The 21,758-nt window shown below is 34.6% G+C and overlaps 3 protein-coding genes across 10 annotated transcripts; all 3 read right to left on the bottom strand.

Annotated features, from left to right (window-relative positions):
* Positions 212-2,938, bottom strand: LOC18775062 (calcium uniporter protein 6, mitochondrial). Of its 2 annotated transcripts, XM_020566277.1 has the most exons (3): positions 2,646-2,938; positions 1,843-2,507; positions 212-946 (listed from the first exon to the last, which is right to left on the bottom strand). In XM_020566277.1, the coding sequence occupies exons 2-3, from the start codon at positions 2,335-2,337 to the stop codon at positions 461-463; spliced, it is 981 nt and encodes a 326-aa protein (XP_020421866.1). In that variant the 5' UTR covers positions 2,338-2,507; positions 2,646-2,938; the 3' UTR covers positions 212-460. The 2 variants fall into 2 exon arrangements, with proteins under 2 accessions (XP_020421866.1, XP_007206872.2); XM_007206810.2 differs by having other exon boundaries at positions 1,843-2,938.
* Positions 6,911-10,854, bottom strand: LOC18772918 (transmembrane protein 56-B). Of its 6 annotated transcripts, none has more exons than XM_020567381.1 (10): positions 10,696-10,854; positions 10,479-10,549; positions 10,166-10,311; positions 9,309-9,389; positions 9,052-9,190; positions 8,179-8,253; positions 7,773-7,894; positions 7,616-7,691; positions 7,412-7,471; positions 6,911-7,320 (listed from the first exon to the last, which is right to left on the bottom strand). In XM_020567381.1, exons 3-10 carry the CDS (start codon positions 10,231-10,233, stop codon positions 7,183-7,185), a joined length of 759 nt encoding a protein of 252 aa, XP_020422970.1. In that variant the 5' UTR covers positions 10,234-10,311; positions 10,479-10,549; positions 10,696-10,854; the 3' UTR covers positions 6,911-7,182. The 6 variants fall into 6 exon arrangements, with proteins under 6 accessions (XP_020422970.1, XP_020422967.1, XP_020422968.1 ...); XM_020567378.1 differs by having other exon boundaries at positions 9,309-9,397; positions 10,696-10,853; XM_020567379.1 differs by having other exon boundaries at positions 9,309-9,397; positions 10,479-10,546; positions 10,696-10,853.
* On the bottom strand, positions 14,238-17,200 carry LOC18772669 (CBS domain-containing protein CBSX3, mitochondrial). Of its 2 annotated transcripts, none has more exons than XM_020566854.1 (6): positions 17,092-17,200; positions 15,859-16,121; positions 15,667-15,748; positions 14,922-14,995; positions 14,719-14,779; positions 14,238-14,604 (listed from the first exon to the last, which is right to left on the bottom strand). In XM_020566854.1, the coding sequence occupies exons 2-6, from the start codon at positions 16,114-16,116 to the stop codon at positions 14,462-14,464; spliced, it is 618 nt and encodes a 205-aa protein (XP_020422443.1). In that variant the 5' UTR covers positions 16,117-16,121; positions 17,092-17,200; the 3' UTR covers positions 14,238-14,461. The 2 variants fall into 2 exon arrangements, with proteins under 2 accessions (XP_020422443.1, XP_007207482.1); XM_007207420.2 differs by having other exon boundaries at positions 15,859-16,125; positions 17,092-17,190.

The following is a 21,758-nucleotide window of genomic DNA, read 5'->3' as shown; positions in this document are numbered from 1 at the left end:
CTAAAGTTAGAAAAGGGTAAACTGTTTGAATCACATTTCACATCTCTAAAACTCATCTGATCCGTATCCGTACAAGTGGTCATACTTGTATCAAAGATGTGGTTCATAATGTGATCCCCTATAATATTACCCAAGGCAAGGAAAAAAATAATGATAGAAAGTAATGAGCAATACTGGATTTGATACAGGCAGCATTGTGCATTCTTACCAATAAGAGAACACAGTGGATGCAACTAGTTAAGCAAAGCAGTATCCATTACATTCTTCCTAGTTAAAGCAGAAGCTGCATGACATTTAGTGCCAAATAATTGAAGGGTAGGTCAGAAACAACGGGTTAAATTCAAAAATTATGGGCCCTACCTACATAAAAACAGGAGAGGCCAGATTGGAACCAACAGAAGTGTTAATAACCTCCTGCGTTTTTTCCCAACCCCCGCCAAAAAAATCAAAATGGAAAGTGTTACTCCCTATGCAAAGCATCGTCCAGCTCCACTTCCATGCCTACCCGATTCTTAATCGAGGCACTCGCATGTAGAGGTGCGCCGCATTTTTTCTGTATCTCTTTGAATCTTTCAACATCAAAATTATGCCTCTTGATGAGTTTCCTCTGCCTCCTGAGAAAAAGCCTCTTCATCAGATCTTGGTAAGTCGGATCTCTTGAAGTGATCAAGAAGTAGGCATAGCCTATGCCTATGCAAGTTGTTGTTGTGAAATATGCAAGTGGTTCCACTACATCCCACGAGAAGTCCCAATATGTTAGCCTGAAAAAGAGCCCGAGTTGTGCCACAACTAGCACCAGACCGGACCAGAGAATGCGCCGAACCTGCTTATGTGCCTGCACATCAATTTCTTCCTTCTTCTCCTGCAGCACCTTTAACTCCTCCCACATGGGGTCATCTTCAGGAGTCAGGACAAGGGGTACTGCTCTTTGAACCAGCTCCACAACCTGAACATTTAGGAATGAAATGGAGCAGCACGAGTCAACATAACGTAAGGCCTTCAAAAATATATATTTGTATTTAAGAAAACTCTCATGACTAGCTCAAATTCTTCTCATCTTTTAAAAACACTAGACCACAACATGGACATAATTGGAATCTCTGCATTAGACTTGAAAGATGAGAAGTCTAAACACCACATAAAACTGCCAAAGTACTAATGTAAAAATTCAAAATCACAATCACAGACGTGGAACAATAGAATCTAAAAGCACATAGATTGAACCCCAAAAGAATTATCAAAATACTATGTTGCGTTTGGTGAATACATAAAAACTGAGCAAGAAGCAAAAGAAGACAAGTTGCTGGGATCTGCCCAAATTCCGAAGCACAGGGGCAAACCATAGGAACCTCTTTATAGTCAGAAATTTATTTGAGCTTTTTGATGGGATACTAAGACCTGACAGGGTAGTTAATTAACACTAAAACCTGGTGCATCTCCTCCTACGCTTGGTAGTATTGAATTTATAAAGTTTTCATCTTTGAAAATAATTCTCATTTAGTTTCCTTTTCCTTCAATTTGTAGGTCTAAAGAGATAAAGACCCAACATGTGATCCTCTGTGCACTTGATAATCCCGTAATCACAGCTTTAAAATTTAAAGCATCAACGTAAAAACCGAAAAGGTCAAGGGAATACTGGGGAAAAGAATTGAAGAGGGGCCAGCCGGAGGGCCAACCAATGCAAGTACGGATAAACGTGTCCCAAACCTTTTTTCCAAGAGGCGAAGGCATCACTCAGTGTTCTTAAAACTAAAAGGGCCAATGAGAAAAGCATAATATGACATAAGTTGAAAGTTAAATTTCGTTTAAGCTATAAATTAGACCTAGTTGGAGGTGGCATACCCTATTAGGATGAAGGAGGACCTTGTCCCGAAAGAGAAGGATTACACCAGCCTCATCAAGCACTCGAGCAAAAGCTGCAGCCTCCTCTGGAGATCTGGCAACCCCAATGCTTTGACAGGCCTCAATAAGATCAGAATATGGTATGGCCTCTTTTCCTTCAGCACCAAGCCTCATCTTCAAAGCCTCCACATTGACAAGCCTCATCAGCCTCTTGGCCTCTGCAAAAGATATGGTCTCTCCTCCTCCTCCTCCTCCTCCTCCTCTGTTGATCTCTCCTGCTCCATTGAAATCATCAGAAGATGACAGTGTCCTTCTGGGTATAAGTGATGATGAAGATATTGCCGGATTTGTCAACAACCCACATTCTTGTTTTGCAAAACCCTTTAATCCAAACACCTGCCCAATACATGGGTAGGGGCTGTTGGGCTTCCCAAGGTGGTTGCTACCAACCACTTGCTTCATCACCATACCACTGCTTCTCCACCATCTCCACATTCTGTCCAAAGATTTAAGCTTTCACTCACCTGTCTGTCAACTCACAGCTATATATATGTATATATATCGCCTATTGCCCTATTGCCTATTGCATATTTCCCAACTTATGGCTACCAATCCATCAATTGGTTTTGGGATTTTCACGATCTCCGATTTGCAGTTTGAGTGGTCTGAAAACAAAGAAGGAAAGACAAACAATCTTTAATTAAAACAAGCCATGGGGATAGTTGAATAAATAATAAAGCGGGTAGGCGAGTAAGGCAAGGCAAAAACACTGCAGTTTACAAGGCAAGGAAGCAAAAACGGACCGCCAAAAACGTTGGTCCATATGTTTTCCCCTTGCAAAGAAAAAAACCTAAAAAATTGGGTCTTGCTTTTATGATTTTTGTTTTGGTTGGTGTGTCGATAAATATAGCAACCAATATGGACTCTCTGTCTGTCTCTCTCGCTGGTTCAACGTTCCAACTAACAGCCTCGGCCTCTCACGCACAAATTACACACAAAACACACTGAAACTGTGACTTTAACTGACCCAAATCGTATAGGAAGATGTATTGGATTCGGATTTGGACAGATGGAAAGTTGGAAGCTTTATCTTATGTGCGCAGTGCACCGACCAAGAAGTTTCTCCTTTTTTTTTCCCTGGGTTTGGGTTTTGGCTTTTGTGTGTTGTGGGCTCTGCTTCTATCACCCCTTCTTTCTTATTACGCGGCGCTTGCAACCGACTTGCCCTTTCTTACATGACATGACTTGCCGTTTTCGGTCGTATAATTATTAGTTTTTTCCAAATCTATAGGAAAACTCTTCTTTTCTTAACGCTTTCTTTTTCTTTCTCAGTCAGAACTTTATTAGTAATACTAACTCTTTCAATTTCATTATTTTGTGGGCAAAAAACAAAAGACCCCTCAAGGTTTAGGGTCATTCTTAATGTGAGCTCCAGGTTTTAATTTTATCAATTTACACTCCAATATTTTAAGATTCGATTAATTTACATATTCTGTTAATTTGACTGCTAATCTTCTGTTAAATTGATGATGTGGCAAGTAAGGAATCCACTTTTGTGCTGATGCGTCATAAAATAATAATATATCCATAAATAATACAACCATAATTTTTTTTTTTAAACTAATATTTTTTTTTAAACAAAGCATTTTGTCAACTAGTTTCTCTGCCCCAGTCATCTTCTCCGACCCACCCCACAGATCCACCGCCGACCTTCCTCGACATCAACCTAACCCCTACAGATCCACCCTTCCTCGACCCACTCTCTCCTTCTCTTCCTCCCTCTCCTCCTACAAAATCAACCCATTTCAACAACAGATGGTTAAATACCCTCCAAAAATGTACAATAAAAAAAAAAAATCAAGAATCAGCCTACACCTAAAAATTATCAGAAAATAACTTCCGCAGATCAATCTTTTAACCAAACATTAATCAGTTTATAAATGCATGTGATTATGAGAACCCAGTAACCAAAATAATCAAACCAACATGAAAAGCAAGAAAGAGTAGCCGAAAGTTGGAAGGTTGGTTAGAGAGGAATTGGGGATTCTTCAAGATTCACAAACAAGTCAAATTAATTTATCTGAGTATTAAGAAAGTGAGTGAAGGAAGAGATTTCCCAAGAAAGTGATAGACTTTTAAAGAAAGAAAGTGAGATTGAAAAAGCAAGTGATTTATAGAGGAAGAGTTAAACTTACTGTAGTGATCGGTAAGATTCGTTAAATTTTTTTTGTTTTGATATGGACTTTGGCGTCCTTTGTGGCTCTCTCTCGGACAAGAGGACGAATAAAAAGAGAAGCAGATCTCCCAATTTTCCCAAAGTCAAACCTGACAACTCTCTTTCTAATCTCTACCTCTTGCCAAACAAGGAGATAAGGAGAAAAGGAATCGGAGGGAGAGAAGGAGAGAGTGGGTCGGAGAAGGGTGAATTAGTGAGGTTGGGTCGATGTTGGGGTGGGTTGGCGACGGATCTGTAAGGTGGGTGGGAGGCGAATCTGTGGAGGGAGTCGGAGAAGGTGGCTGGGAGAGAAAATGCTTTGGTTTTTTATTTGTTTATGTTTAAAATATTTGTTTTTAAAACAGTATTACTGTTTTATTATTTTAAGGATTTTTAAAATTATTTTTAATGACACATCAGCACAATAGCGGGTCCGCATGTGCCACATCATCAATTCAACTGAAGACTACAGGGTCAAATTAACGGAATGTGTAAATTCATCGAATCCTAAAACGTTGGGGTATAAATTGATGAAATTGAAATCCCGGAATCAGATTGATAATTACTCTAAAACTTGAGGGGGTCTTTTGTCGTTAGTCTTTATTTTATCATCTAAGAAAAAGGAAAATGCAAACGTGAGTTAAGTCAGTTGATCAAGATTAATTTTTTCAGTTTCATTATTTTCTCAACTACATAAAAAGGGAAAATGCATATATGGATTAAGTCAGTTGATGAGAACAGTAAATCTGTCTTCTTAATTTATAATAATTTAAACAGTCGCTTGTTAAAAAAATAAGGGAAAGTAATAGTTAATAATAATTGAGATAGAGATCCCCTTGCTTATAAATTCTACTTAAATCTTGCCCTTCTTTTATATAAGATTTGATCAGCCCCACGTGCATATAAATTATAATGGAACCTTCAAAAGTGTAACCTTTATTTGCAAAGAGATTTTTTTATTTAAACCCTACTCTCTTTGGTAAAGCTGTTCTCTTTTTGTAGATACAAAACAGTTTAGCTCCTTTATCAGCAGATTCCCACGGTGACTGGAACGGTTGCAGATTAAACCTTGCAAGCAAGGGCGGAATCACAGTAAGGGCTACAGTGGGCTGTAGCCCAATATGGTTTTTTAAGAAAAAAAAAATATATAACCTATTTATTTTACTTATTTGCAATATTTATCCAGTTAGTGGCGTTGTACAGATTACTTTATTTCCATTTTCAACATTTAAGTAAATGTCTTTGTCATTTTACTTTTATTTATTTTTATATTACTCCATTTACTTAAGTTTACAATGTAAATAAGGAAGTGCCCCCATTTGGATTCAAATAAAAATATTAGAAAATCAAATTCCCACCAAATTAAAATATGAAAAATCGGTTTTAGTGCAAAATACAATTTAGGCTAAAATTGATGGCTCATTAAGTCAATATATACTTCATACTAAAATCCCATAAAATCAAGTTTTCTTATTTGATGTGTGAGGAATAAAAGCCGCCAAAAATTATCTTGAGAAAATGATTATTCCGAAAACCCATTAGTCAATATTTTTACAAAAACAACTTTTCATGCATGATATGAATGCATGAAGGAACCTAAAGTCAATCTAGGTAAAAAACCTTAGATGTTCAATCAACTATGGTGTTAAACCCTATTTGGTTTATGTTAAAACTTATTGAAAATTAGTCTATGGAGCTATGAACTAGCTTGGTTCATATGATTTAATGTTTACTTTTATTTCTAGAAAGACTATAGATATTGTAAGTACCAAAAAAATTAATCATTAAATGTTAAGCTAATAACTTTAGCTAGCCTACCCGTTGAAAAATTCTTGGTTCCGTCCTTACTTGCAAGTTGTTCTCCACTCCAGATGCAATTTCTCCAAGATGACAGGCATCCGTATATGAGGACTTGTTTGAGCTCTTAAAACGTGTAGCATCTTTAGAAACAAAGTAACTAAAACCTGTAAATATTATGACATTGTTTTTCTTGAAACAGGATTTAGGAACCAAATGCTGGATGCATTAAAATAATTCTCAATATCCGATCAAAATGGGATGTTGATAAATTCATGTGATGTTCATAAGTCTTTGTTGATTCCTTTGGCTGTTGATTGCATTTGTTTTTTTTTTTTTTTTTGTTGCACTCTTGGTGTTTCAATGTCCGACCAAAGTGCATTAAAACAATTCTCAATATCCAACCAAAGTGCCTAAAGCTTCAGTACATAGTGTTTCAATGTTTGAAAATTCTAGATGGCATTCGAGGTACATAGTGCTTCAGTACATATGAAACTTCCCTTTGCAACCTCTTAATCCCATGTGTTTACAAAAAAACTAATTTAATTACATACTATTTCTCATGCGCAAAATGTATCTCCTCCTCTAAGGGTAGCTTGTGGGGTTTAAATAGAAAATTTATTTTATTTCTTATTTTTTCAGCTTGGAGTGTATTTAAAGGTCGTTTGGGAAGATAGTGGAATTTTCTTAGAAGTAAAAATTTAAATTAAAAGTTGAGATGAACTTAGAACATGGGGTGAACTAAGAGAAGTGTGGGGTTTAAATAGAACATATCTTTACAAATATAATCAAATAGTTGTGTTTTTATGCACTAGGGGAAGAGATGTTTGAGCACCATTGACTTTGCTTTAGAAATTAGTGGAGGATAGTTTTCATAAAACAAAGGCTACCAATCTTGGCACTCACTACTTCTGGTATTTGAATGAGTATTTCAGGGGAAACCACTTTTCAACCCCTGGCAGGATGAAAGCCTTCAATGTCATGAAAGTTGGCTGATCATACATTCAACATCGTGACTTTATCAATTCTCTTAAACATCCATATCCATGCATCCCCTTTTGTTCTTTGACATCATATCAGGGTCATGTTCCATTGAAAATGTGAAAACCAATCTTGCAAATCCAATGAATGTTGTGATAGAAGTTTATGTACAAAATCAAATATCACACAAATGAAACCCCTGTAAAGATAATCATATTTATCCACATGTATTTGTTTTTCTATTCATCTATCAAATTCAATCAAGAAACATAATGGGAAAAAGACACTAAGGACTATATAATGTACATTTGCGTAAGTCAAGTTCCCGTCTTCAAGAGAGAGTAGGATCACTGACTGTGAGTGGCCTTCGAAACAGTTTTAATTAAACCTTTAACAATCTTCCAAAACCAAACGAGATTCATTACTGCTAACACAGGAGGCACCAGGAGCAAGCTGTAAAAGCCCAAAGGGAAAATTGTCTTGACCTGAAACAATTCAGAGATAATAAGTACAGAGCTTTTGTTTTCCATATCTAGCTCTTTCTTTTCATAGGAGGACTATACAGCAATAACTCACTTGATCAAAATGGATAAACATGTGGATGAAAAAGTAAATGAACAAAAGAATCCTTGCAACCTGAATGGCATGCATCAAAGTAAGTCGATTGTGTTAGACATAATAAATTATGTTTAGTTGAAGCAATGAAGTAAATTATGAATATATGTATTAATCACAATGCACGACAGCTAAAAGGAAACGATATTTTAATTTAGACATTACCAGCCACCCCAGGAACAATGCTACACCATTGATGACGTACAGATTAGAGTTCTTCTTACCAGCAACATCTAAGTACCTGAGTATGCAATTACATAAATTATCCAATATTCACAACCAAGAACATGAGAATTTAGGGATATCTCAATGTTAAACTTACCATCTCAAGTTCACGAAAGGAGTTGTGCTCTCAGAGAACAGAACCATTAGTATGTAAATCTGCCCTTTTCCACTTACAAGGGAGAGAAAGATTGAGAACATAGATAGTGCATGGTGCAAAACCTAAACAAGATGAATCAGATGAACGTAATGGTACCAGTTTATATGGACTTCGCCTTGCATATTAAAATTTGATAGGTAATATAACTAATCTCCAAAAATTGATCAAATCATGATACTTATTCAACTGATGCATCAAAATGCAATTTTCTCCCAACTTCACCATATGAAGTTTGGGGCAAGAAATATTGTTCAAGGTTTGAGGGAAATGCCCTATAAGAGATAATGGCGCAGAGATTATTATTATGTATATCAAGCAGGCATTATCCTTCCGCCTATGTACTTACATACTCCAGTCCACCTAAAGCAGGAAAATGCCAAAATATCATTCCCAAGTCTGCCAGAAAATATCCAATGGAGATCTGCAAAAAGTACCCAAAAATGGAAGAAGAAAAAAAATTCAGTTACAACAATACGAGAATATCACATAGTGTGTTACACTATCTCACATCCAACAAAATTGTAAATTACCTTAATTTTGGTCTAATCTCAAAATAAACAAGGAAAAGAAAATGAAGAAACAAGGGCCTCTTATTACTTCCATAATATGATTAGTCCTCTTCACAGGGATACATATGAGTCACTTATGGTTTGAGGAAACTATCGTCATGTATATAGCAATGAAGATTCAACATGAAGAATAGGGACTGCAAGTTTTGGCACCACCTGAAAACTCAACTCAAACCAATCTTCCGGTAACAGGTTCATTGTTGGCCTGATTGTATTTAGGTTTAATTTTGGTCAACCAACCAAGCAGATATAATCGACATAAGATGTTAATCTTGAGCTGCCTAACCCATGTGCACAAACATGCGTAGACAAAGTAAAATGTAATTTTTCTGCATTAGTGAAAAAATTAATTATAAGTTAATTTAGCTCAAAGAAAACAAATCAAAGTAATCGAATTCGGTTTTCAGTCACACCAAATAAAAAAAGGAAAAAAAAATCGAATTGGGTTTAAAAAGGATGCAAAGAAAACCAACACAAGGTTGAAATGGGTAGACGGTCGCAGGTACAAAATGTAATTTAGTATAAATGATATGTTGCAGCACATCCAATCTATTAAAGATTCATAAGCAACGACACCTAAAATTTGGATGCACATGAACAAATTATAGAAATTAAGCCATGAATGAATGTTTCTTTCTGCATCTGCTTACCCCTAATGTTGTATCTGACAAAGTAGATCTTCTACTAATGATTAGCTCATCACGATGATCCTCATGAAAAGTATCAGACAACAGTAAGAGGTAAAAAGATGAAAATGCTACAGCAATAGCATGAACAGTTGAGAACCCCCTGTACATGGACGAAAAACGAAAGAAAAAGCATCAATACTTGTGTTTTTGAAGAAAAACAAGTTCAATGTGGTGAAATCTAGGAAGATATAAATATGTGACATGCAAAAGATATTCACCGGTTGTTCCATTCAACTCTTTGTGCTTTCCTCAGTTTGTGATATCCCTCGAAGCTAAGAAGGCTGATAAGACGTGTTAATCTGTAAACCTTCAAGAGAGAAATTTCATCAAATGGAAAATTAAGAAGGAAAAAAAAAGGAAATATTATTTTGGATAATTATTTTTGAAATTGAAGTTTGATTTTAGTGAAATTAAAAAAAATGATATTAAAATGTCAAGAGTCATAAGATGCATTCTTATTTTCGTTCAAGATAAACAAAATCCAAATCCGGAGACAAGAGAAGAAGAAGAATACATTGCACATATAAGATCAAAATAACTACACCTACTTAATAAAAAAATCTTAGGAAAAGAACCTAGTGGTTGGAGCCATCAAAACATAACAACCAGATCTAATCTATCCTCTCATACAACACTCACATTAAAACTTATCCAAAAGAATCATCGAAAACTTGTTTTTATTTTTATTTCCCATTCCACATATTGAAACCACAGTGGGCAGCCGGGTCTACTACATTACATGTATCTAAATGCATGCTCTTGAATCATGATTTCTTCTTTAATCCTTAAAGACAAAAGACCAAACTTTACTTTGAACATCGAAAACAATGACACTACGAAATTCTCCCTGAAATGCTCATTGAACTTTTGCTATATTTTAAAATAAGCCAAATCTAGGAATATGGTCAGAAAACTAAATGCAAATGGATTTGAAGGGTCATCATAGACAAATTAAAGCCAGATATCAGTTCACTTTTGAATTTGGGGGCATGTTCCAGCGACTGTTAACCAAAGGGTTTGAAGAAAGAAAAGTTTCATGCCAGCAGTAAACACTAACTTAGAGATTGGTACTTACAATATTGCAGAGAATGATGCCAATAGAGGCAGATGCCAGCCAGTGAAATTCTTCGCTAAGGCTGGCATAGCCAGTGATGGAGGATATTAAACCAAGGGGAAAAGGAAATCCCACCATACTGCCTTGTTGGATTATCCACTTACACTCTGCCAAACATGAAGATGAGTCGAGTTAAGATCAAAACCAATTTCACATACACAACAAAAATGCAGGTGGACTCCTAGTTCTTGATAACAACTCTAAAGCTTTTAACTTTTAAAGAATTAAAAACAAAAATAATAAAATAATAATAACCCTTTAAAAAACAGCTTACATTAATTTCAATTCAAAGGCTAAAGAAGCTCAGTTAGCAATTAGCAGCAGCAAAGTCGTCTTCTTCTGCTTCTTACGAATAGAAATCAAGAGGAAGGACCAACCAATCAAACAAAGGCCAAAAGAAAAATAATAATAATAATAATAATAATAAAAAGAAAAATATATGCAAAAAGAAAGAGCCATATATTATTCTTTGACTAAGAATTGAAGGGTACCAGAGAAAAGCTGAAGTCTTCAAGTGCTGTGAAGAGCTGTGAGCTCTGCGGATATTGGGTTGGTTTGATTGTGCGCCTGTAATTTCTCTGTAAGGTAAAATTTTGTTCAGTGTTTCTACTTTGTACGGTTTCCTGGCCTGTGGTGGGTTTTGATTCTTGAAGCATATAAAAATGAATTAATTAGTTAAATAAAAAGTTTAAAAAAAGTATAAGAAAATGGAAAGCAATGGGCTTTTCCCTTTGGTTGTCCACGTCCGTCCGATGTGGGTCTGTGCATAATAAGGACAGTTGAGAAGCCAGATGACGCGTTTTAAAAGTTCAAAGTCGTTGTAGGCGAGTTTTATTATTACATTTATTGACATTACTCTCTTTGACCTATTTCATCAAAACAAAAGGAAGAAATACGTTGTCTCTTGACCAATGAGCATTGAGGAGAAAGTTCATGTTATTTACCCAAAATAAAAGTTATTTAACGTCTCATTTATTTTAATTCCATCCATCCACCTTCAACTTTTTTTTTTTTTTTTACATGACAATACTATTCACCAAAAAAAACTCTTCAATGTGTTTCTTCCGTTTATTCGTGAACAATGAAGGAAATTCGAATTTGAACATCTTTCAAGACTGGAAAAGAAAAGTGGCATCTTTCAAGTTCTAATGAGAAATTTCATAGTAAATCAATTTGAGAGTTCAATTTTTCCTTCTTTTTTTTTTGCTTTTTTGTGGGAATGTTTGCCTTTAGTTTACCTCATTCTCTCAAGTGCTACTAAATTCTCTTACTACACACATTATTTGCGTCACATTTCAAACAACACTTTACATGAAGAATACTACCACTTTGCTTACTGAGAATTTATCAAAAATAGCCAAAACTTGACCCTTGATTTCAAAAATGTCAATTTTTGTAAAAATTTTCAAATATATCAGAAAACTCACCTAAATAGACACAAATGCCCTCAAATTTAAAACCAACATAAACCTTAAAAAAAAACCTTATTAAATAAAACTTTGGAATATTTCCTCCAAAACTTTTCCAATCACTTCTTCTTTTTTTTTCTTTTTTTCTTTCTTCTTCTCTCTCTCTCTCTCTCTCTCTCTCTCTCTCTCTCTCTCTCTCTCTCTCTCTCTCTCTCTCTCTCTCTCTTTTCTTCTTCTCCCGTCTGCATATCTCTTTTCTTCTTCTTCTCATCTTCTTCTCTCCCATACAGACCATTGACAATGAAACCACAAACATTAGCTATAAAACAAAGTAGAAACTAATACAGCTTTTAACTACATAACAAAAATGAAATTAGAAATAGCATAGACATATGATCTGTGTACAATGATATCAAATATCAACTTTTATATTACTACTATTTATTAAGTTATAACTAAATGTATCAATCCATCACAATATCAGTGAAATAACTAATACTTAATAATCTGCAGCATACAAAATCTAGCCTTCCATACTGTATAATAATAGCCTACACACTAGCTTTGCAGTTCTATTTGATGTATTCTAACTCCGTAAACTGTCTTTCTCCTGGCACTCAAAGTAAAAGCAAGAACTTTACATTTGAAACAGAAAAATTACAAAACTTAATGGATACCAAATAAACCTTAGACACATCCAAGTTAGTCAAAGGTCCATACTGATAAACTAATAACATCAGCATGTAATTACATCTTCTGCCACACATATGTCAGAATCATCATATTACTAGACTCGATAATTTTCCAAGCCTATCTGCACTAACCTTTGATGCAGGCTCAAAGTGAATTGACAATATTAAATCATAGCACTTTGAATAGGGCTCAAAAGTCCATTAACAGAAATGTCGCAACCATGGACATTAAGTCAGCAAAACTAGAATTGAAATTTTATAAATTTAGTATGAAGAATAAACGAAGAAACGAAGAAGAAATTGAACGAAGAACCAAGGAAGAACTGCACTGGCAGCAATACGTCTGTGAACAAACTCTACGTACAAAGATTCCCAATCTAATAGGGTTTTCTTTTTTAGGTTTATGTTGGTTTTAAATTTGAGAATATTTTTGTCTATTTAGGTTAGTTTTCTGCTATATTTGAAATTTTTTTACAAAAATTGACATTTTTGAAATTAGGGGTCAAGTTTTGGCTATTTTTGATAAATTCTCTTGCTTACTACTATACTCATAAATCTTTGTTTGAAATTGTTATTTTGGTTGGCAAAGAGTTTGCAAAATCACCAACTTGCATTTTTGTTACAATAAGTAAGAAATAATCTAAGCTTCTCACATTCTTTTAGTTAGTAAAACTAAAACCGGGAAAAATATGAATAAATACGTACGTGTTTTATTTGGCAATATTTTGGCAAATACAACTGATAAGTTCGGCCCGTATATATTATTTTTATTCAATAATATGCTAAAATTATGTGTATATACCTGTATTTTGTGTGTATAATTGAAAATTTTGTAAAAAATAAGTGTATTAAACATAAAAAATATGTATGTACGTGTACAATACAAGTATTAAACATGAAAATACTAAATTCTTTATACGGGTAATAGCTTTGAAAAAGTAAAAACTCTAAAGGGAACAATAGAGACTCAGATAATGGCCCAATGGTAATGAATAAGGCTCTAAACTACCCTTATCGATAAACAAAAATTGGGGAACCATTTTTTTTTTAAAAAAATATCACAATGTCTTATGTAAAGAGTATAGCCGACTGGCTATACTATTTATCAAAAAAAAAAACCCGCCGTACAGCCGCCCGGCTATACTCTTTTTATTAAAAAAAAAGTGTATCCGTGCGCTATACTATTTATTTATTTTTTAAAAAAGGGACTCGCCTAGCGCCGCCATGTGTGAAAGAGTATAGCCGAAAGGCTATATTATTTTTTAATAATAAAATCCTTAGTGTAGCCGAGCGGCTATACTATTTTTATTATATAAAAAAATCCGAGTATAGCCGTTCGGCGGTACTATTTATTTTAAAAATAACCACTGGTGCCTACGCCCACGTTGCCATGTGTCCACTTTTTATAATAAAAACTGTGGCATAGCCGGCCGGCTAGACAATTTCTTTTTTAAAAAAATTCCGATTATAGCTACTCGGCTATACGATTTATAAATAATAAAAATGACACGCTGGCGCCTTACACCCATTTCGCCACGTGTCAAAAATAGTGTAGCCGCACGACTATACTATTTTTAAATAATAAAAACCATTGTATATCCGCACGATTATGCTTTTTTTATTTAAAAAAATCACGAGTATAGCCGCCGGCTATACTATTTGTAGACCACACGGCTTGGCCTTGAGCCCGCTTCGCAGGTGTAAAAATAGTATAGTCGAGCAGCTATATGATTTTTTATAATTAAAAAAATTAGTATAGCCGCGCGGCTATACAGGTTAAGTATATTATATTTAATTCGAATATAGCCGCAGGGCTATACTATTTATTGAAAATAATAAAAATAATAAGATAAACCTTCTACATAACAATGGCCCTAAGCCATTTGATATTTATGGTTTCGACGCATGCATAACATAATAAAAGGGTCATTGGTACGCGTGTGAAAATTTACCATTGAAGATTTTAGCAAACACAACATTGCTAATTATTAAGCACTTGATAGTCCACAAGTTTGTAATTAGACATTGGGAAATACATAACCAAACAACCGGAGATGCACAAACAACACACGATATATACAAGCATTCAGGCTTATTACTGTTGGTCATTCCGGGATGTCAACTAAACAGCATCTCATCGTCTTCGTCATCATCATCTAGTAACCTCCTTGAATATAAGCATTCAGGCGGTCTAGCTCCTCCCGGTGCTCACTCACCACAGCACGAACCACATCGCCAATGGACACCATTCCAATCATTCCCCTGTCATCTATTACTGGAATGTGCCTGATTCGGTTATCTACCCATGAAACACATGAATGTCAAGCTTACATTAACTTCCTTGCTTTCAAAAATATAATAGAGAAAGAGCGCCAAGTTAGAGAATCCAATAACATGAAGGAGAAGATAATACCTGTCATCAATTGCATTGCCCGTAGAACTTTGGTGTCAGGGGTGACAGTGATAAGCTTGTTCTGCAGTCACCACGTTTTGGCATTCTCCATCAGAAGTTGATAAACATTCATGAAGAGAAATGTAATAGAACTTTAACAAATGTAAATCGTAGTGAGCACAAAGTCTCCTGTGAAGAGAGGATGTAACATTAACAAGTCATACCTCCTCAGTCATAATATCCCCGACCTTTGTTGACTTGGATGATCTTCCCTGCACTATGATCTTCCTGAGATAATCTACAAATTATCCACCAAAGCAGAAAACACAGTTAATTGTGAGGAACTCAATTGTGACCGAGAATTCAAAAACATTTCTAATTTGGCAATGAGTTATGACCTATCATTCAAGAAAGATTCTTTTGATCATACAAACCCCTTTACTCCTAGCAAACCTTTTTTTTTCTTTCTTAAAGTTGCTTTTGAGTAGCAATTATTCTAATTATATCCGGTCAGCTATTAAATTGAATTTAAAATGAAAATCATCTTCTAATCAAGGTCCATGAAAACCATACAAAGTGATTGTTCTTCAAACTTTACCTCGTGGTTGCCCAACTGTTATTTTCTTCCGATGTGGTTTCCTATAGGTGCTCACTAAATTACTACTCTATTTTAGCTTCTTTTTCTGCAAGAAGTGCATATATGAGTTCATACATCCTACTCAATGCTTTTTCTTCAACCTTATTAACTTATGAATTTGTTTCTATAGTCAAGACTAAGGCTCAAATTCAACTCACATAAGAGTTGAACAATGACCTTCCAACTTTCCATTGGTGTTTTCCTCATTCAAAGTGATCTACAATCATTATTGCCTAAAATATTCTCAGGAAACAATTATAGAGTCAAAACAGGCATAGAAATGTCTTATGTATCCAGTAGATGAGCCACAGAAGCCTTTAATATAAAAGTACCTCTCTCTGTTATGATTCCTGCGATAGATTTTTGCTCTCCAGGTTTCACAACCACCAAGGCCCCAACGTTGTGCTGGGTCATCTGAAAAGGAAATGATTGATTAGTTACGAGTCATAACATAAATCCTCCATGCCAAAGCTTATCAAATCATTGCAATTAAACAAATTTTCATCAAGCTCAAATATCCTTACCGACTTAACAGCATCATAAACAGAGTCATCTGTCGTGCACCAGAGCCAGGAACCGTCAGCACCTTTACCTTTCCCCTTCAAGATGTCTGCAATTCTGGTGCTTTCAAAACCATGCTCTTCTATGCGAGCAGGCGTAGCAGACTCAAAGCGTGAAAATGCAACAGGCTGAATTAGGGGATTCACAAGACGGATGTGTCGCAAAACTCCATTCTTCACAATGTTTCCATGTGATGAAAAAGCTTTAAATGCTCCTTGCATTTTACCTGTCTGAAGAGATAGGTTATATTTTCCTTCACAATGGATTTAGTAATAAGCCTTTCATGCATATGCTAGGGTGATATTATGCTATTGACTCCATTTAATTTGTATTCCTTCTATTTAGTCTCAATCAGTATAGCTTTCCAATTTGGGTTGGTTTTGTTGATCAATTGGTCTTAGTCTCTGGGTTTTGGATCCCTACATAAACACATTGCGCTACGATAAAGCTACAAATTTGGTAAAATAAAGAAGGAAAATAAATCAACATAAGGTAATTTCTTGGAAGCCAATTACCCTACAAAAAAAAGTCTCATGGAATTGGGTCTACCAAGCATATACCAAACCAAAATAAGCAATTACCAAATCTACTAATCATTAAGGACTTTAAAGTTCCAAGTGTGCAGCCAGCCAATCTCGAGTTAAGTAAGCTTGACTTCTAAATCCATGTGATCAACCAAAGTCATCCAATGCAATCAAGACTTTTAATAAAAAGTGAATACAAAACTGGAAAATGTCAAAATCTTCAGAAACAATTTTTGACACACTGATAAAAACATGTCCTAAAATTCCTCTCTTCCATTAAATTAGTATTGATTATATAAATCCACAGATGGAACTTTCCCTCGTAAAATCAGCTTGCAAAGAAAGAGTGTCCAGCAGCTTACATAATCACTGCTAAGTTACTAACATACTTAGCCGATATGGGATCACAGCAACCAAATAACACTTGATTCGATCAGATAAAGTCATATATGAATCACTAACTTTAGAACCCAAAATCCAAAAAAAAGAAGAAAAAAAATTGAAAATCAAGCACAAGCACCAAAGATCAATCTTTGATAAATGAAAAAAGAAAAGAAAAAACTTTAGAAATCATTGATTTATTTCAACCATATAAGTTTCAGATAAGACTTGGTAAGCTGGCAAAAGGTTGAAGAAGGAGGAGGAGATTGTGTGAGAGAGAAGGACAATTACCTGAGGGGGCAGGGCAGCTGCGATTTCTGCTTTCGGATAGAGATGGAGCTGTTTTTAAGGATTAAGACCTAGTTTTGACTTCTTATGCCACTACTGAGCTCAGGCAGTGGGTCTTAAACGGCGTTTGTTATGGATAAAATCAACCGTTAGGTAACGTTTATCACTTTTCCTTTGACACGCGTCGGAAAAGGCGCGAATCTAAAGTTATCTAACGGTCGTTCTTTTCCACCAAAAATAACGGTTATTCTCTTCATTTTGTTTGTTAGGATTTTTAACCCAGTATTATTTAGGGGTTTTATCATCTATATATATAAAGCAAAAGGCAGAGAATTGTGAAACATTCAAAATACCAGAAAATGCCCTTGGTTAATACAAACATTAAGAATTAAAATTATTAATTAAATGAGGATAATATGGTAAATTCACAATTTTTCGTATTAAAAAAATTAAAATTAAAAGAAAATTCAGATAATGGATCCTATTTTTATGGAACACAAATATCCATTATCTTTTTTAATTCTAAAATAAATTTAAATTTTTTTTAAAAAAAAACTCTCGCATGCGCGGAAACGCGTGCAAAGAGGCTAGTATAAAGAAAAATAGGAGGGAATCAAGATAAAATAGTCCGGTCCCTTAAAAATTGGACAAATCGGTTCAGTTACTGTTAGGCCCCGTTTGGGTTTTTTTTTTTTGGCTAAAAACCTGGTTAAGTAATTTAAGGTGTTTGGTAAAAATAAAATATCCCGATTATTTTAAAAGCAGTGACTTTTTGACAGCAGCTTTTAAAAGCAGATTCTGAGTTACTTTTCAAAGCTGCTTTCAAAAGAAGCAGAAATGAACATTTAATGAATTTTTTTAATTCCCAAAATTTCATCATTCATTTTATAAAGTGACACCACCTCCACTTCCACATCCAACACCACCACCATGCTGGCCACTACCACCACCACCACCACCTCCACAACCACCATCCTTACCACCACAACTACCACAACCACCAACTTCACCTTTATCTCCACCACCAACTCCACTCCATCACTACCACTACCACCACATGATTAGTGCATAACACTTTTAACATCATGTCTATTTTAGTCATTATTCACAGCTACAACAATTTTATATTAAAATTTACCAAACGGTTTTAACACTGCTTTTTGTACTAACAGCACTTTAAAAATAGTGTTTACCAAACATTGAGCTGCTTTACTTTACAGCTAATTATTTTTAAAGCACAGCAGAAGCAACTTTTTTTAAAAGTGACAGCAATCCCAAACTAGGCCTTAGTGATATGAAATAACTCTTATGTCACTCACAAAAAGTGACATTGAACAACTTTTGGGTCACTATCCAATAGTGATATAAGAGTTATTTCATGTCACTGACGTACAGTGACTGGACCAGTTTGTCCAATTTTGGAGGAATTGAACCATTTTAACATTTTGTCTTATATAAAGGATTTTTTTTATCATTTTCTGTATATTTATTTTTCTTCTTAATTATATTTTTTAGTTAATGACGCTTCTCACATTCCATTTTATCTACTTGCAATTCTTCCTCTTTTGTTTGTATTTTTGATAATTGAGTAAGCAAAAGGTAAATCATAGTATAATGAAACTAGTGTAAAAGGAAAAAATAGGATCAATACTCTATTTTCGTTAATTGATCTTATTAGTTTTTTTTATATATAATTATCAAAGAATTGATCATATTAGTTCAATGATGGTTAGTGATTTATGTCCCACTATTTCTCTAAAATGATGAAACTACTTGCCCTTGTAACTATTTTAAGGGGTTGTCCCTTGAATTTAAGGTATGTCTTAATGTTGGACCTTGGACTCTACATTTGTGACTTCGAGAGTTTGGCATTAAACTTGAGATCCCATGACTTTAGATTTAGGACGCCAAACATGAGAACTCAAATTTGAGGGGTGTATTCAATTAGGATTTTAGAGCATTTAAAAAGATTTTAAAAATTCGAGTGTATTTAATTTGGATTTTTACAAACTTTTAAACAGTCTATAACAGTTTGGGTGTATTCAATCTAGACTTGTTTGAACTTTTAAAATGTCCATCTAAATGTGGGTGTATTCAATTAGGACTTGAAAAAAGTCCAAATAAATTTACTTGTATTCAAAAAGAGATATATTTGGAAGGATTTAATTAAGTGTTGGAGTTTGGAGAATTTGTAAGGTTTAGGTATAAATAATAAATGCCAACATAAGTCCAACCTCCACCCCAAAGATTTCATACGACATGTTTTTTTTTTCCTTTTTGCTTTAGAAAATTTTCCATCATTTGGCAAACAATGCACTAAACCATGCACTGACCTTGGGAGGTTACAAGCGTCATGTATTAAGCAAAGCTCCTCCATTAGTGATTTCTTCAAATCAACCAGTTGGAGTTGCTGGGCGGAAAGCTCGGCTAGAGATTTTTCGATCTCTGATAACTTCACCTGGAGATCATCTAGGCGTGAAGCCAACTCAAGGTGGCAGAAGGTTGAGATATATTTCCATCACCCATAACACTACCAGATGATGGGGCCCTTGCTTTTTGGATAAAAGGTTGTTTTTTTCTTTTAAATTGAATTTTTGGACGAAGAGTTTGTTGTTCGTGGAACAAAATCAAAGGGAAATTTCCAACTTGTGGAAATTTCAAAGAGAAATTTATTGTTTAGGTACGAAAGTTTCCAACTCGTGGAAATTTCAAAGGGAAATTCATTGTTGTGCACGCAGGTAGAGGAAGGATTTGGGGGGGAAAAAAAGGGATGGTTGACTAGTGGCTAGGTCAACATAGTTTAAAGAAAATAGTGTTGGGAAGAAAGAGTGATAAAAGAAAATAGTATTGGGAAGTCTATGCAAATATATATGAATCTATAACAAAAGTTCTCCAAACCTAAACCCTACAAGTTGAAATATGGGAGATTCACTATTATACCCAATATGGGGGCTAAAATTATAAAAATACCCTATATAAAATGGACTTTAGAAACACACCCAAAGTCCATTTACAACATAACAAAAAAGCTTTTAACTTCTTATAAATTACAAAACTGCCATCAATTTCTTAAAACAAGCCCAACCCCAAAATCTCATAAAAATACCCAAAGCACTCAATAGGGCATCAAAGTAATTTAATAATTAATATTAAATTCAATAAGGCCAGCTATCATTTTTTGGGTTTTTTTTGGGTTTGTTTATAGGAATTCAATTGTGTAGGGTTTATTTATAATATTAGTGCTAGAAATGGGTATATCACTAAATATCTCTTGAAGTATTTGGGGTAAAACCCTACAAGTTGAAATCTTTTATATCATAGACTATAATAAAAGCCTATACAAGTTTATTAAAAATGCAGGTAAAACCTATAGGAGTTATACAATTCCTGAAAATCTGTTACTTAAAAAAAAAAATTCAAAATTGTATACAATCCTAATTGAATACACCTCTTAGTATCCATGAGTTGAGATCTTGAAGCCCCAAATCATACACTCATGTCTCAAACCCCAAATTTAAGGCATTGAACTCTAAATTTAAAAAATCATATCAATAACTCTAAATCAAACACTTAGGACCTTGGACAAGAAATCCAAGATCACAATTAAGGACCTCGAATCTTATGGATCAAGAATTCCAGACTCATGACCGAGACTTAAGACTCGAACACCAACTTACACACCCAACACCCACCATCCTAGAATCCAAATTCTTGGATATTTGATTCTATCATGATGGTTAACCCAACATTGAAATGGAATTAAGCATTGATTCTTCAACTAATTCTCAATTTCAACCAACCAAATGGAATTGATTACATTCTCATTCCATTCCAACAATCAAACACCACCTTATATTAGATTTAGATGCAACGAAAACCACTATTTTAAGGCTACAAGTGTTCTATTGGGGGGAAGGGGGAGACATATTCAAAAGTTGTAATTGGTTTGTACCTCATCTTTGAAACATCGTTAGAACTGAGAGAAAACATGAAAAATTATTGATCCAACTGTAATTGGAGTATCATATGGAATTCTATGTGGTGTGCCTGGTGCTTGTTTGATAGAGCTTCAACCCAAGATTTATATAGAATATGCCAGCTCGGAGATACAAAGGCACGAAAGCTTTCATATTCAAATCAAAACCATTTACTTGTTCTTAGCAAATAACACCAAGGAAAGCACAAAACATAACCATGTTAAGGAAACAATAAGAGTGTCATATTTCCCTCACTGCCCCAACAGATTAGACAGTCCATGAAATAAGAGAGTTAACTCTTTCGGTTGTGGACGGACTTGACGATGTCAATGTTGGATCCAAAACTAAAACCCTAAATTATTCACTTTAGAAAGCTGTGAAACTTGAGCATTTGATGTTGCAAAGGTGGGTTATTTTATTTTATTTTATAAATTAAAAAAAAAATCTGATTTTTTCTTATAATTTTAAATTTTAAAATTTAAAATTTGAGGCAGTGGGGTAATAGCAATTAATAGTGTCTTTCTCGTGCTTGTCACATGATGCGACCGATTATTAAATGTTATTGCAATGGACCAGAGGTGGTAGTAGATGAATATTTATGCACAACTTTATTTTATGGTATTTATTTATTTATTTATTACTTAACTTTGATCTTTCCAAAGGTGGAAATTAAAGAAATGAAAAAGAACCCAT

The sequence above is a fragment of the Prunus persica genome, chromosome G6, assembly GCF_000346465.2.
Source record: "Prunus persica cultivar Lovell chromosome G6, Prunus_persica_NCBIv2, whole genome shotgun sequence".
Lineage (NCBI taxonomy): Eukaryota > Viridiplantae > Streptophyta > Magnoliopsida > Rosales > Rosaceae > Prunus > Prunus persica.
This window is presented reverse-complemented; position numbering and strand designations above follow the sequence as displayed.